Genomic DNA, 14,896 nt, shown 5'->3' with positions numbered 1-14,896 from the left:
TGGTCGAAACGCCGTTCGGGCACGGTGAAAGGTGCCAGCGGGGCCTGGGTGTGGCGGTGGACCTTGGCCCGCTGGCAGGCTGTGCAGGCATTGGCCCAATCGCGGACGTCCCGTCGAAGTCCGTGCCAGACGAAACGCGCCGACACCAGCTTCTGGGAAGCTTTCCAGCCCGGGTGGGAAAGGCCGTGGAGGGAGGCGAAGATGCGGTGTTGCCAGGTAACGGGCACGATGGGGCGAGCTGGCTTTGGGAGATGTTGCAGAGCAGGACAGTGTCCGCGAAGGGGACGTCGGCCAGGCGGAGGCCCATGTCTGCCGCCCGGAGGGCTTGCACCGTGGTGTCGGTGGTCTGGTCAGCCGCCATAAGCACGAAGTCCACGCTGAGGTGGACCGCGCTGGCCCGAGAAAGACAGTCGGCCACGGTGTTGTCTTTGCCGGCGACGTGCCGGATGTCCATGGTAAACTCCGACACGGCGGAGAGGTGGCGCTGCTGGCGGGCCGACCACGGCTCCGTGACTTTGGCCATTGCGTAAACCAACGGCTTGTGGTCCACGAAAGCCGTGAAGGGTCGGCCCTCCAGGAGGTGGCGGAAATGGCGAACGGCCAGGTGTAGACCGAGGAGCTCGCGGTCAAACGTGCTATATTTGAGCTCGTTCGGCCGGAGTTGCCGGCTGAAAAAAGTGAGTGGCTGCCAAACCCCGTTCACCCATTGCTCATGTACGGCGCCCACCGCGTAGTCGGAGGCATCTGTGGTGAGGGCGATGGGAGCGTTGAGCACCGGGTGAGCGAGCAGTGTTGCGTCGGCAAGGGCCCGCTTTGAGCTTGTAAATGCCGCGTCCATGGCTGCGGACCAGACGACGTCGTGTTTGGCCGGCTTGCCCCAGAGGGCTTCGTAGAGGGGCCGCATGAGCTGAGCAGCGCGGGGCACGAAGCGGTGATAGAAATTCACCATTCCGAGGAACTCCTGCAGGGCCTTGATGGAGCGGGGACGCAGAAACGCGGTGATGGCCTCAACCTTGGTAGGCAGCGGCACGGCCCCGTTCTTGGTGATGTGGTGGCCCAAAAAATCAACGGCCGTCATGCCGAAGTGGCATTTGGCCGGGTTGACAATTAGGCCGTGCTCGCTGAGGCGCCCGAACAGTGTTTGGAGGTGGAGGAGGTGCTCGGCCCGGGATGCGCTGGCGACGAGGATGTCATCCAGGTAGATGAAGAGGAACGGCAGGTCGCGCAGCACGCCGTCCATCAAGCGCTGGAACGCCTGAGCCGCGTTCTTGAGGCTGAATGGCATTCAAAGGAATTCAAATAAGCCGAGCGGCGTGATAACGGCCGTTTTTGGGACGTCGGCCGGCTTGACAGGTACCTGATGGTATCCCCGTATCAAATCGATCTTCGAAAAAATGACCCGTCCTGCCAAACTGGCGGAGAAGTCTTGAATGTGCGGGATCGGATACCTGTCGGGGGTGGTGACGTCGTTAAGGCGGCGGTAGTCGCCACATGGGCGCCAGCCGCTCCCCGGCTTCGGTACGATGTGTAGTGGCGAAGCCCACGTGCTATCGGAGCGCCGCACGATGCCGAGGTGTTCCAAAGCGTCGAACTCGGCTTTGGCCATGGCGAGCTTGGCTGGGTCGAGGCGGCGGGCTCTGGCGTAGACCGGCGGGCCCGTGGTTGGTATGTGGTGCTCGATACCATGTCGTACCGCGACGGCCGAAAACGTCGGCCGCGTGAGAGCCGGGAACTCCGCGAGCAGGCGAGCAAACTCGTTCGCCGCCGGGAGGGCGCATGCTAGCTCGGTCGGTGCGGAGCTGCTCAACGTGCATGCCAGGGAGCTGAAGGTCTCGGCGTTGACGAGGCGACACCGTTTGACGTCAACCAGCAGCCCGTGTGCGCAGAGGAAGTCGGCGCCCAGCAGAGCCATGGGCATGCTTGCGGTCACAAAAGTCCAATGAAAGCACTGGCTGCTGAAGCAGAGGGTGACGTTGCGCGGGCCGAAGGTGCGGATGGCCGATCCGTTGGCCGCCACCAAGGAGGGGCCGCAAACCGCGGACTGCCTGTCCTGATCGGAGGCAGGTATGACGCTCAGTTGGGCGCCGATGTCACACAGGAAGCGCCGTCCGGACGCTTTGTCCCTCATAAAAAGTAAGTTGCCCGTGTGGCCGGCGCTCATGGCTGGTAATGAACGCCGGCCCGGCCGTTTCCCGACTTGCCGAAAGTGCACGGGGGTCGGCATGTCCGGGCCTTTTGTCCGAACCTGGCATGGTAGTAACACCACGCCTGGTCAGGTGGAGGCCCCGGTCGTCGTGTTGGAGGCGGTCGGCGCGGCGTAGCGGCCGCCAATTGCGCCGGCAGTTCGGCCGCCGACCGTGCCGGGTGCTCGGGCGCCATGGGCGTTGCTTCGGACGGCGGCGGGCTCCAGGTCGCTGCCCCCATGCATTGCCCTGCCGAGGAGATCTTGTCGGCTTCCCTGGCGAGGGCGCAGGGATCCGTGATCTGCGTGCTTGCCAGGGTGAGGCATACCTGGCTAGGCAGCTGACGGAGGAACAGCTCTTGAAAAAGAAAATCCGGGGCATGCTCCCCGAGCAACGAGAGCATGTAATCCATTCGCTCGGACGGGCGCGTGTCGCCGAGCTCGGGCAGGTCGAGCAGGCGCCGTACGCGTTCCGCCGATGAGAGGGCGAAAGCGTCGAGGAGGAGCTTCTTGATCGCGCCGTACTTGTCAGCGGCTGGCGGGTGCTGGAGGAGGCTGAGGGCGCGGGCCGCGGTGGCTGAGCCGAGTGCTGCTACCACATGATGGAAGCGGGTGTCGTCGGCGGTGATGCCTCGCAGGGCGAACTGGGAGTCCGCCTGGGCGAACCAAACCGCCGCGTGAGCCTCCCAGAAGGTAGGCAATTTGAGGGCAACTGCCGTGTCCATGTCGGTAGGTCACCAATGAAGGAGCTGTGCTCCAACTCGAATCGAAAGAATGGACGCGACAAAAAGCTGGAATTCGTCCGAGTTTCTTTATTCCATCAAATCAACTCGGGTAAACTGAAAAGCCCGTTTATCGGGCAGCATTATATACAAGCACTCGAATATCTCATGCCGGAGCGTTTGCCCTTAAAAGGCGTGACTGGGCGTGTCCGGGAGACCTGGGCGAGTCTGGACATGCCCGGGAACAGCGAGACTGGGTGTCGCCGGGCGTGCCTGGACATGCCCGGGAACGGCGGGGCCGGGCGAGCCCGGGAAAGGCGAGTCCGGGCATGCCCGGGAAAGGCGAGACTGAGCGTCTCCGGGCGGTCTGGGCGAGCCCGGCACAGCGATCGCTCCGTGGTTTTGTCCTCGGCAGGTGTAAGGCGATTGTGTATGTTCAGCGGCAACCGCTACAACATCATTATATTCGTACATACCTGCACCCAAGTTTGACGAAGATCCCTTCAGCCGTTCTTAAGTTACGCGGTAATGAAAACTTATCATGGACGGACAGACAACCAGAAAACATAACGGTGACTTTGTTGGCGGAGGTATAAAGAGGACAACAGATTTTATTCACTTATTGTCCCCCGTCGCACCGCGGAGCGAAAGGGGGACTATGGTTTTCCCCTCCGTCCGTGCGGGCGTGTGTGCGTGCGGGCATGCGTGCGGGCGTGCGTAAGCGAAGGACCGTATTCGAATTTGGTGTGTGGGTGCAACCCACGTCAAAATCCAAGATGGCCGCTGCCATGTATGTCTGATGCCATGTATGTCTGAACCTTGTGAGCTGAATATCTTGAAAAATAAGCGAAGTACCAACTTCTAATCTGGTGTTTGGGTGTATCTAGGCATAAGGAAGAACGCTATTGAAAATTGGGTCGCCACGTCAAAATCCAAGATGGCCGCCTTGCGTCTTCCACTTTGTCATCTCGCATCACTTCACCGGCGGGGGACCTAGGCGTAACGCTTGTTTATTTTAAACCTGAGCTCCATTCATGGGATGGATCACTATCTGGTTTTGCTCATTCAGTTTAAATGTTTGATCTAATGATTAAAGTTGTGGGCATTTGCTCCATCTTTATGTTGAATCGTTATCACATGATGTGCTGTCAATTTTGTTCATTGGCCTGCAGGTATTACGACAGAAAGCTTGAAGGCAACCCAGAACAATGCAGTGCCATCCAGCATATTGTTAGCGGCATATCACGACCTGCTCCTTATTTACTGTTTGGACCACCAGGCACGGGTAAAACGACAACCATGGTGGAGGCGATCAAGCAGGTGAGACATTTTTGAAGTATTGCTGTGAAAAGGCATTTACCACAAAATGTACTTGCGGATGCACCATTGTATGGTTGGCTTGTCCCAGTGCCTAGAAAATGAAATTGGTGTGATCAGATGGTGAAGGGAACAATGATATAGATACTCCCAATGGAGTTTGATATGGAGTCAAATGGCCAAAGTTTGTCGTGGTTCTCAAATGGCCTCCTTCCACTAGCTGATGTATGGGTCAAAAATACAACTCACAAAACATTATTTTGTTTACATTGGCATTTCCTTAATGTTTGTGGTACGTATTGGTGCATCAAACAATTTACGAGGCCACTTATCAATCACGTCATCGTAAATGCTTCTCTTTAACTGTTGCGTTAAATGATAAACTGAATGCTTTGTAGTATACATATTATTTGGTCTTTCACAGGTCTTGAAATACCAACCAACTACCCATGTGCTGGCATGTGCTACGTCAAACAGTGCTGCAGACCTGCTGTGCCAAAATTTGGTTCCACACATCGACAGACGCAACCTGTACAGGATCATTGCCAGAAGTCGATCTTGGGAAGATGTTCCACAAGACATTAAGGTCAGGCTCGTTTACGACCTCCTCTGCTGAAGATGGATGGAGAATGTTTTCACCCCTGTCTGTCTGTTTGTCTGTGAGCAGGATATCTCAAAAAGTTATTTGACGGATTTGGACGAAACTTGGTAGACAGGTTGGGTGTGTGACAAGGACGAATTGATTAGATTTTGGTGAACATCCGGATCTGGATCCGGATATGAGAATTTTTGTAAATGATTCTTCACCATTGAGAGATATGGCCAAAAACGATATATAGCAGGATATCTCGGCAAGTTATGGACAAATTTGGATGAAACCTCGTCAACAGGTTGGGTGTGTGACCAGGAAGGATCTGAGATAATAATAAAAAAAAAACTATATATATATGCAGTGCATTCAGAAAGTATTCAGACCCCTTCACTTTTTTCACATTTTGTGATGTTGCACCCTTATGCTGAAATCGTTTAAATTCATTTTTTCCCTCATCAATCTACACTCAATACCCCAGAATGACAAAGAGAAAACAGGATTTTAGAAAGTTTTGCAAATTTATTAAAAAGAAAAAACTGAAATATCACATTGATATAAGTATTCATACCCTTTGCTATGACACTTGAAATTTAGCTCAGGTGCGTCCCATTTCTCTTGATCATCTTTGAGATGTTTCTACACCTTGATTGGAGTCTACGTGTGGTAAATTCAATTGATTGGACATGATTTGGAAAGGCACACACCTGTCTATATAAGGTCTCACAGCTGACAATGCATATCAGGGCAAAAACCAAGCCATGAGGTCGAAGGAACTGCTTGCAGAGCTCAGAGACAGGATTGTGTCGAGGCACAGATCTGGGGAAGCCTACAAAAAAAGACACATGAAAGCCCACAGAATCTTGTTTCTCACAGTCTGAGAGTCCTTTAGGTGCTTTTTTGCAAACTCCAAGCGGGTTTTCATGTGTCTTTCACTGAGGAGAGGCTTCCGTCTGGCCACTCTGCCATAAATCCCAGATCGGTGGAGTGTTGCAGTGATGGTTGTCCTTCTGGAAGTTTCTCCCATCTCCACACAGGATCTCTGCAGCTCAGCCAGAGTGACCTTCGCGTTCTTGGTCACCTCTCTTACCAAGGCCCTTCTTCCCCACTTGCTCAGTTTGGCCGGGCGGCCAGCTCTCGGAAGAATCCTGGTTGTTCCAAACTTCTTCCATTTAAGAATTATGGAGGCCGCTGTGCTCTTGGGAACCTTCGATGCAGCAGAATTTTTTTTGTAGGCTTCCCCAGATCTGTGCCTCAACACAATCCTGTCTCTGAGCTCTGCAGGCAGTTCCTTCGACCTCATGGCTTGGTTTTTGCTCTGATGTGCATTGTCAGCTGTGAGACCTTATATAGACAGGTGTGTGCCTTTCCAAATCATGTCCAATCAATTGAAATTACCACAGGTGAACTCCAATCAAAGTGTAGAAACATCTCAAAGATGATCAAGAGAAATGGGAGGTACCTGAGCTAAATTTCAAGTGCCATAGCAAAGGGTATGAACACTTATGTCAATGTGATATTTCAGTTTTTTCTTTTTAATAAATTTGCAAAACTTTCTAAAATCCTGTTTTCTCTTTGTCATTTTGGGGTATTGAGTGTAGATTGATGAGGGAAAAAATGAATTTAAACGATTTCAGCATAAGGGTGCAACATAACAAAATGTGAAAAAAGTGAAGGGGTCTGAATACTTTCTGAATGCTATATATATATATATATATATATATATATATATATATATATATATATATATATTGGTGCCAAACCGGATCCAAAAGGATTTTTTATTTTCTTTTGTATTTTTTAACTGATTCTTCCCCATTGAGAAAGAGCCAAAAACGATATACTGTCGGACCCCGCTATTCGCGGTTGATAAAATGCGACCTGTTTCTCTATTCACGGAAAAGTGTCCTACAAATTTGCGGTTTCTTTACCTATTTGCAGCCGTGTTCCGTGTAATCACGGTTTTTTTTTCTTTTTTCCTATTCGCGGCCGTGTTCCGCAAAATCACGGTTTTTCAGGGGTGCAACAAATGTTGACGAGCCGTTAGCTTTACAGTACAGTATTTATAAAACCTTCGCGGATTTTGCCTCGCCATTCGTGGGATTTGCCTCACCATTCACGGATTTTGCCTCTCTATTCACCGTTTGGCCCTCTCTATTTGCGGGTTTTTGTTTTTTGAACCAATGCCCCGCTATTTGCGGGTTTCACTGTTTGTGGGTTTTCCAGGAACGTATCCCCTGCGAATAGCGGGGTCCGAGGGTATAGCATGGTGTCTCAGCAAGTTATGGACGGATTCAGACGAACCTTGGTGGACAGATTGGTTTGTGACGAGGAAGGATTTGAGGTTAATAAACAATGTTGGTGACGGTCCGGATCCGGAATTTTTTTTTTAAAGTGATTCTTCACCATTGAGGTATGGAGCCAAGAACTAAAGCATTACGTTTCAAATAGTTGTGGACAGATTATGCCAAAACTTGGTGGATGAGTTGGATTGGTGAGAAGAACAACCTGATTCGATTTTGGTTCAGGTCAGGATGCAGATCTAGCATATCAGTGGGATACAAACCGTGAACTGTTCAGCCTGGTCGAGCTCAGTTCTTCACTGAGTGCCATTCTCATTTCTTCTTTATTTTGGAAAGTTGATCATATTTTAAGAGACTTCACAAGCCTGGGACATAAAAAGATTGTGAGCCTAACTCTGATTCTTTTGCTTTCAGCAATGTTGTAACTGGGATCCAGACATAGGAGAATATATCTACCCATCAAAGAATGATCTCATGCAATACAATTTGCTTGTTGTCACCTTGGTCACAGCCGGCAGGTAAGGCATTTGCTGATTTTGTAGAAAATGATTGTCAAATGTAGATGCATTTACTTTCCATCCACATAACATCCTGTAGCCCAAGGAATACATTTCACTCGTTTCTCCTTAACTCTAAAATTGCTGTTCAAATCCTGATGGAAAATTGCAGAATTATATTGTTGTGGCCACTTTAAAATATTGATGACTGTGTGCTTTGCAGTTACGCCATACAATGACTTTAAATATGCCATTTTATTATCCAGGTTTGTTTCTGATGCAATATCATCAGATCAATCCCACTCCACCCTCCAGGTCTTTAAAACAGCTGTTCACCACCATCTCTTATCTTCCCCCATCCAAAACCTTTATCTTTTCTACCCCCGCTAATTTCACCGCAAATCCACTTTTTTGAAATACCAACTTCTGTCCTGGAAGTCCTTGGTGTCCTTGTGTTTATACTTCTCCCACCCCTCCCCCCCTTCCCACGCCCCCTCCCCCCAAGCCCTCTCCCTTCCACACATCTCCCTGCTCTCAAATGTTGTGTTTATGTGCTTCCCCTTCTCTCCCCATCTTGTCTTCCGCTCCCTCTTTTTATATATTTTGTTTGTCTGCTTGATTTGTTTGTGAAATAAATGTTAGCTCTTTCACGAGCCTCGATTCAGTATACAAAAAAAAAAAGAAATCACTGCTAGGATTCCCTGCCTAAAGAGTTCCACATAAGGTTGTTTAACACAAAGCCTTCTCTGCCTATGGTTGTCCGTAAACTTCCTCTGAGCGTATGTTGACATGTTGTGTTGTGAACGTTGAGCTTTTGATTAACTTCGGCAATTCTTGTCGGCAGACTCGTTTCGGCAGGTTTTCCACCCGGACATTTCTCGCACGTGTTTGTTGATGAGGCAGCGCATGCCATTGAACCAGAATGCCTCATCCCTGTAGCAGGTGAGTGGAACAGTTCTCACTTGTGTATAATTTAGACTAAAACAAGGGAAGTTTTGGCCTGTTTAGCATTTCTATCTCATTTCCATCTTGTACAGGTCTTCTGAAGCCTATGTCCGAAGACAATCTTACAGGAGGACAGCTGGTGTTGGCTGGAGACCCAAAACAACTAGGACCCATATTGAGATCTTCGTTAGCCAAGAAAAATGGCCTTGGTAACAAGTTTTCTGTCACCCTCACGTGTAACCAGAATTCTTTCTTTAGTTATTGTGTATCGCCAACATAAATCATACTTTTACTCATAACGAAAGAGTAAAACAGGTGGTCTCCCTTACTCGTGTTTTGATTTGTAAAGAGAAATTCTAATTATCTTATATTTATAATGCTATAATCTACTGCATTATAATATTCATACCCATAATCTGGCTCGCGTGTGGGACTACCCGTATCGGCCCACCGAACATGGATGGCTACTTAATGCCGGTGAGTCAAGGATAGCATCATGGTCCATATAGTAATCACCAGGATGATGAGTCATGAGGTGAGGAAAGCGTGTGATCAAGATGCCGCACCGTAATCACCAATATTACAATCACCACTGAGAGGTGAGGAAACACTAGGTGAGGAAAGCATGTGATAAAGATGCCGCACCGTAATCACCAATATTGTAATCACCGCTGAGAGGTGATGAAACATGAGGTGAGGAAAGCGTGTGATAAAGATGCCGCACCGTAATCACCAATATTACAATCACCGCTGAGAGGTGAGGAAACACTAGGTGAGGAAACACGAGGTGAGGAAAGCATGTGATAAAGATGCCGGACCATAATCGCCAATATTACAATCACCGCTGAGAGGTGAGGAAACACGAGGTGAGGAAACACGAGGTGAGGAAAGCATGTGATAAAGCTGCCGCACCGTAATCACCAATACGGCAATCATGACTGAGAGGTGATGAAACATGAGGTGAGGAAAGAATGTGATAAAGATGCCGCACCGTAATCACCAACATTGTAATCACCGCTGAGGGGTGAGGAAACACGAGGTGAGGAAAGCATGTGATTGGCCGCACCACATAGATGGACCATTGTTTGCTGACAGACAGATGCGATAACAATAGACACGAATAACGATGCTGGGAAAAATGGACACACCCAATTGGTCAGTGCCACGACCAATCGACAAATGAATATTGCTGACACAGCTGCAGCCACAAAACCTCGATTTATTATAGTCGATCGATTACAAGTGTATCCATTAATTATTGTCACTGTAAAAATCAAATGCATCCAACAATTCCAGTCCATTTACATTGCAGTGTCACACCCCAGAATACCCTCTGCCCCAGGAAGGTATATTTGATCCATCAGCATTGATTCATGAATAGTCACTTCATGGTTAAAATTGGGCCCAAACACTTCCCTTTCGGCTTGTGTTACTTTTGTGCTTTTACCAAGATCACGAATCTGTAATCATTATGAATTAATTGTTTTCTTTTGGGTGCAGAAATGTCTCTGCTGGAGAGACTCATGACGTCTAACCCACTGTACCAGCGCAGGGAGGAAGAATCAGCTTACGACATCAAGTTTGTTACAAAACTGCTGAACAACTACAGGTACGTTTATTCGCATTCATCAAAGTTGCTCCAACTTAAGTAAATTCCAAAAAGCCCAGAACAAGTTTGTGTCCACTCCCAAGAAGGCCAAAAAACACCATCTGGCCAAAATCAAGGCTGAACTCTCAATCCTGTGTTTGCTTCCAATACTTGTGTACCAAATCCCTCACACATGCTACCCTACCCTCTCATACTCAACCGCTCCTATTCTCCACTTGAGAAGGTAGGGACGTTTCTGGCAAACCTCGACTCAAAATATGCAACAGGCCCAGGTGGCATCAATGCTTGTGTCCTAAAAACCTTGTCATCCGCTCTTGTTCATCCTCTTTCTGCTTTGTTGAATGAATGAATGAATGAATGATCGTTTTAAGGTCATTTCCCCCGCTAGAGCGGGGGTTAGCCTTGCGGGCCCCATGACAATCATGGTTCCCTGTTTGAGGCAATGTGTTTTTTATGGCCGGATGCCCTTCCTGACGCCAACCCTTGGTCACGCTCTTATGATGCGCAGGGATACGGTGTACCTATTCTAAACCGGGGTACACACCGTGATCATTCATCCCGGCAAGCTGGTACTCAATTTGCCGACCTCGGAAGGATGACAGGCTGAGTCAACCCCCCTGGCGTTAATTCGGCGATCGACCGGGATTCGAACCCAGGATCTTAGGATCCCAAGCCAGCACCCTAACCGCTAAGCCAACACCAGCAATTATCACGCTTTGTTCACGTGATAATTTTATCTGAGGCAGTTTCCGTCTGCCCGGAAGTTAGCCAACATCACTGGAATCCATAAACATGATGTAAAAACGGATCCTCTTAACTATGGGCCTATTAGCCTGCTTCCAATTACAAGCAAGGTTATGGGGAATCTAACTTGGACATGCTGCTTTCTGCTTTCCCACAATGCATGGAGGCCTTCAATATCGTCCATGAGATCAGAGCCATTTCTCTTGGCATATCTCAAGCTTTTGATAGTCTGGCATCCTGCCTTGCTCTTCAAGATGTCTGCTGATATAATCAAAGGCCAACTCCACACTTGGCTTACTGACTTCCTCAACTTTTGTAGACAACGCGTGGCTCTCAAAGGAATTCTTTCATCTCCTCTCCCTGTCAAAGCTGGAGTATCCCAAGGCAGTGTTCTCGGCCCTATCCTATTCCTAATCTTCATCAATTATCTCACTGACTCTCTGAAAATTCTTGTTTATCTCTGCTGATGACTCCACTCTCTACCGTGTCATCCGTCATCCTTCAGACAGACAGGCTGCAGCTTTTTCCCTCTCTTTAAAAATTGACAAAATCACAAACTGGTTAAACACCACTTGGATTATGTCTTTCAATTCTGAGCAATCTCCTACATGCTCTGTCTCTGTCTCTGTCTCTCTCTCTCTCTCTGTCTATCACTCTCTGTCTCTGTCTCTGTCTCTCACTCTCTCTGTCTCTCACTCTCTGTCTCTCGCTCTCCGTCTCTCGCTCTCCGTCTCTCGCTCTCCGTCTCTCGCTCTCCGTCTCTCGCTCTCCGTCTCTCGCTCTCCGTCTCTCGCTCTCCGTCTCTCGCTCTCCGTCTCTCGCTCTCCGTCTCTCGCTCTCCGTCTCTCGCTCTCCGTCTCTCGCTCTCCGTCTCTCGCTCTCCGTCTCTCGCTCTCCGTCTCTCGCTCTCCGTCTCTCGCTCTCCGTCTCTCGCTCTCCGTCTCTCGCTCTGTCTCTCGCTCTCTGTCTCTCGCTCTCTGTCTCTCGCTCTCTGTCTCTCGCTCTCTGTCTCTCGCTCTCTGTCTCTCGCTCTCTGTCTCTCGCTCTCCGTCTCTCGATCTCCGTCTCTCGCTCTCCGTCTCTCGCTCTCCGTCTCTCGCTCTCCGTCTCTCGCTCTCCGTCTCTCGCTCTCCGTCTCTCGCTCTCCGTCTCTCGCTCTCCGTCTCTCGCTCTCCGTCTCTCGCTCTCCGTCTCTCGCTCTCCGTCTCTCGCTCTCCGTCTCTCGCTCTCCGTCTCTCGCTCTCCGTCTCTCGCTCTCCGTCTCTCGCTCTCCGTCTCTCGCTCTCCGTCTCTCGCTCTCCGTCTCTCGCTCTCCGTCTCTCGCTCTCCGTCTCTCGCTCTCCGTCTCTCGCTCTCCGTCTCTCGCTCTCTGTCTCTCGCTCTCTGTCTCTCGCTCTCTGTCTCTCGCTCTCTGTCTCTCGCTCTCTGTCTCTCGCTCTCTGTCTCTCTCTCTCACTGTCTCACTCTCTCACTGTCTCACTCTCGCTCTGTCTCACTCTCGCTCTGTCTCACTCTCGCTCTGTCTCACTCTCGCTCTGTCTCACTCTCGCTCTGTCTCTCGCTCTGTCTCTCGCTCTGTCTCTCGCTCTGTCTCTCGCTCTGTCTCTCGCTCTGTCTCTCGCTCTGTCTCTCGCTCTGTCTCTCGCTCTGTCTCTCGCTCTGTCTCTCGCTCTGTCTCTCGCTCTGTCTCTCGCTCTGTCTCTCGCTCTGTCTCTCGCTCTGTCTCTCGCTCTGTCTCTCGCTCTGTCTCTCGCTCTGTCTCTCGCTCTGTCTCTCGCTCTGTCTCTCGCTCTGTCTCTCGCTCTGTCTCTCGCTCTGTCTCTCGCTCTGTCTCTCGCTCTGTCTCTCGCTCTGTCTCTCGCTCTGTCTCTCGCTCTGTCTCTCGCTCTGTCTCTCGCTCTGTCTCTCGCTCTGTCTCTCGCTCTGTCTCTCGCTCTGTCTCTCGCTCTGTCTCTCGCTCTGTCTCTCGCTCTGTCTCTCGCTCTGTCTCTCGCTCTGTCTCTCGCTCTGTCCCTCGCTCTCCTAAAATACCTTAACACAAACCCTCCCATCTACTTTCTCAACAACCCTGTCGAAGCGGTTCAGTCACTCAAACTCTTGGGTCTCTCCTGCAGCAATGATCTCTCTTGGCCAAGCCACATTTCAAAGTCGGCCTCCAAAGCCAGACTTGGGCATCCTAAATCAAGCAAAGTTCTTCCTTGGCTCACCTGAGCTTCTATCCACCTACAAGACTTTCATCCACGGCTTGATGGAGTACTGCACAGCTTGCTCTGCTTGACACCGTACAAAAAAAGGCTTTCAAGATCATTGGAATTTATTGCGATGAAGCTGACTCTATGGGCCAATCACTTCATTATCGCCGACAGTTCGGTGGTCTCTATGTCTTCTTCCACCTCTTTCTTGGACTTGCACCCTCTGCCTTCTCACGTTGTCCCCCCTAAACCTCCTCACAGGTATGTGCAGGATGCACGAGGTTTGCCAGCAACCACCTCTTGGTGAAACAGCCAAAATAAAAAACCACTGATCACCTCCACTCACTTGTGCCTCTCTTTTTCCCCCACCTGTGGAACCACCTTCCACATTCTCTTCAATCTTGTTCTTCCCTCCAGGTCTTCAAGAAGCTGTTCACCACCATCTCAAGTCATCCCCCCCCATGCAAAACCATGTGTTACGTATTCGGCCCTAATGATGATTGTTATGATTACTGTTGTTGGTTCGAAGTATCCTAGATATTATGCTTATGGTGACTTATGGGACAGGGTTGTTGTGGGTCGAAGAATTAAAAGCCCTCTTGGTGAAATGTGGCCGGAAATCCGGATCGAGACTGGAAGCGGTGGAGTGGAGAAAAGGGGTGGAGCGAAGAGAAAACGGCGAGACGTGTTCTGATTGCCGCTCCCGACCGAGCAGTGAAACGTGTTCGGATTGCAGCTCCCGACGGAGCAGTGAGACGTGTTCTGATTGCCGCTCCCGACCGAGCAGTGAAACGTGTTCGGATTGCAGCTCCTGACGGAGCAGTGAGGCGTGTTCTGATTGCCGCTCCTGACCGAGCAGTGAAACGTGGTCGGATTGCAGCTCCCGACCGAGCAGTGAGAGAAAGCCGACCGCCACTTTCACCACGCGCATCACCGGCCGTGATGGGGTTTTTGGCGGCGCGTCGACCAGGCATTTCTCTCCGGCGGGCTGCCAGGGACGACTGTGCAACCCACCAGTCCGCGGCTGTGGGAGGGTTATGGAGGAGTACAGAGACATTGGGGGAAAGGGCCGTGAGTTTGGGGGTTAAGGGACTCAATAAGGTGGTACCACCTGTAGATATGAATTATATGGTGTTTGAAGTGTGATAAAATATTGTGGGTTTGAAGTGTTATAATATATTGTGGTTTGTTCGTATCCCTTGGTGTGGACTCGTTGGTTGATTGGCTGGTTTTCACACAAGGACAACACATCTTTCTGCTGGGGACTCGATAGGGGAGGACCCCGTAACAGAAATTGGGGGCTCGTCCAATTGATATTCGTGGACTCGCAATTGGGTCTGCGTCCGGGATCTGAAAAATTCCTAAATTTAGTCCAGGAAAGAATTCCCACGTTTGGAACTTTTTCCAAATTCCCAAATTTTTCCCAAAAACAAACAACAACAACAACAAAAAAAACTTTTGTTTTGTTTGTTGGAAAATTTTTGTGTGAAGGTTAACAGGTGCTGACGAATAGTCACCATGGTGTTTGATGCAGAAAAGTTTGCGGCGTCCCCTAGTGAGGCACAGTTCCAAGCGTTAAAAAAAATCGGAACTCTTCATATTGGCCAGACATTTTAACTTGGAGGTCCGAGTTAATATGAAGAAAGCAGAGATGCATACATTGGTGATAGAAGCTCTGGTGGGACAGGGCATATGGACAGAGGTAGCCTTGGATTGGTTACCCGAGGAACAAGAAAATGTGGAGCTCCGGAAACTGGCGATGCAACTGCAGAGCCAGGAAAGGTTAAAAGCAGAGG

At 50.0% G+C, this 14,896-nt stretch overlaps 1 protein-coding gene across 1 annotated transcript in view; it reads left to right on the top strand.

The window, feature by feature from the left end:
* LOC137424461 (putative helicase MOV-10) overlaps nt 1-14,896 on the top strand; it is an 82,588-nt gene that overhangs the window by 36,307 nt on the left and 31,385 nt on the right. Inside the window, exons 10-15 of the mRNA XM_068111935.2 lie at nt 4,077-4,224; nt 4,646-4,807; nt 7,528-7,631; nt 8,455-8,552; nt 8,648-8,764; nt 10,056-10,164. Coding sequence (XP_067968036.2) covers nt 4,077-4,224; nt 4,646-4,807; nt 7,528-7,631; nt 8,455-8,552; nt 8,648-8,764; nt 10,056-10,164 — 738 coding nt within the window. The remainder of the gene's footprint in view (nt 1-4,076; nt 4,225-4,645; nt 4,808-7,527; nt 7,632-8,454; nt 8,553-8,647; nt 8,765-10,055; nt 10,165-14,896) is intronic.

Source organism: Myxine glutinosa, chromosome 4 (assembly GCF_964187855.1).
Source record: "Myxine glutinosa chromosome 4, kmMyxGlut1.1, whole genome shotgun sequence".
NCBI classification, from domain to species: domain Eukaryota; kingdom Metazoa; phylum Chordata; class Myxini; order Myxiniformes; family Myxinidae; genus Myxine; species Myxine glutinosa.
The sequence above is the reverse complement of the archived record's forward strand: the minus strand, read 5'-3'. Positions and strand labels throughout refer to the sequence as shown.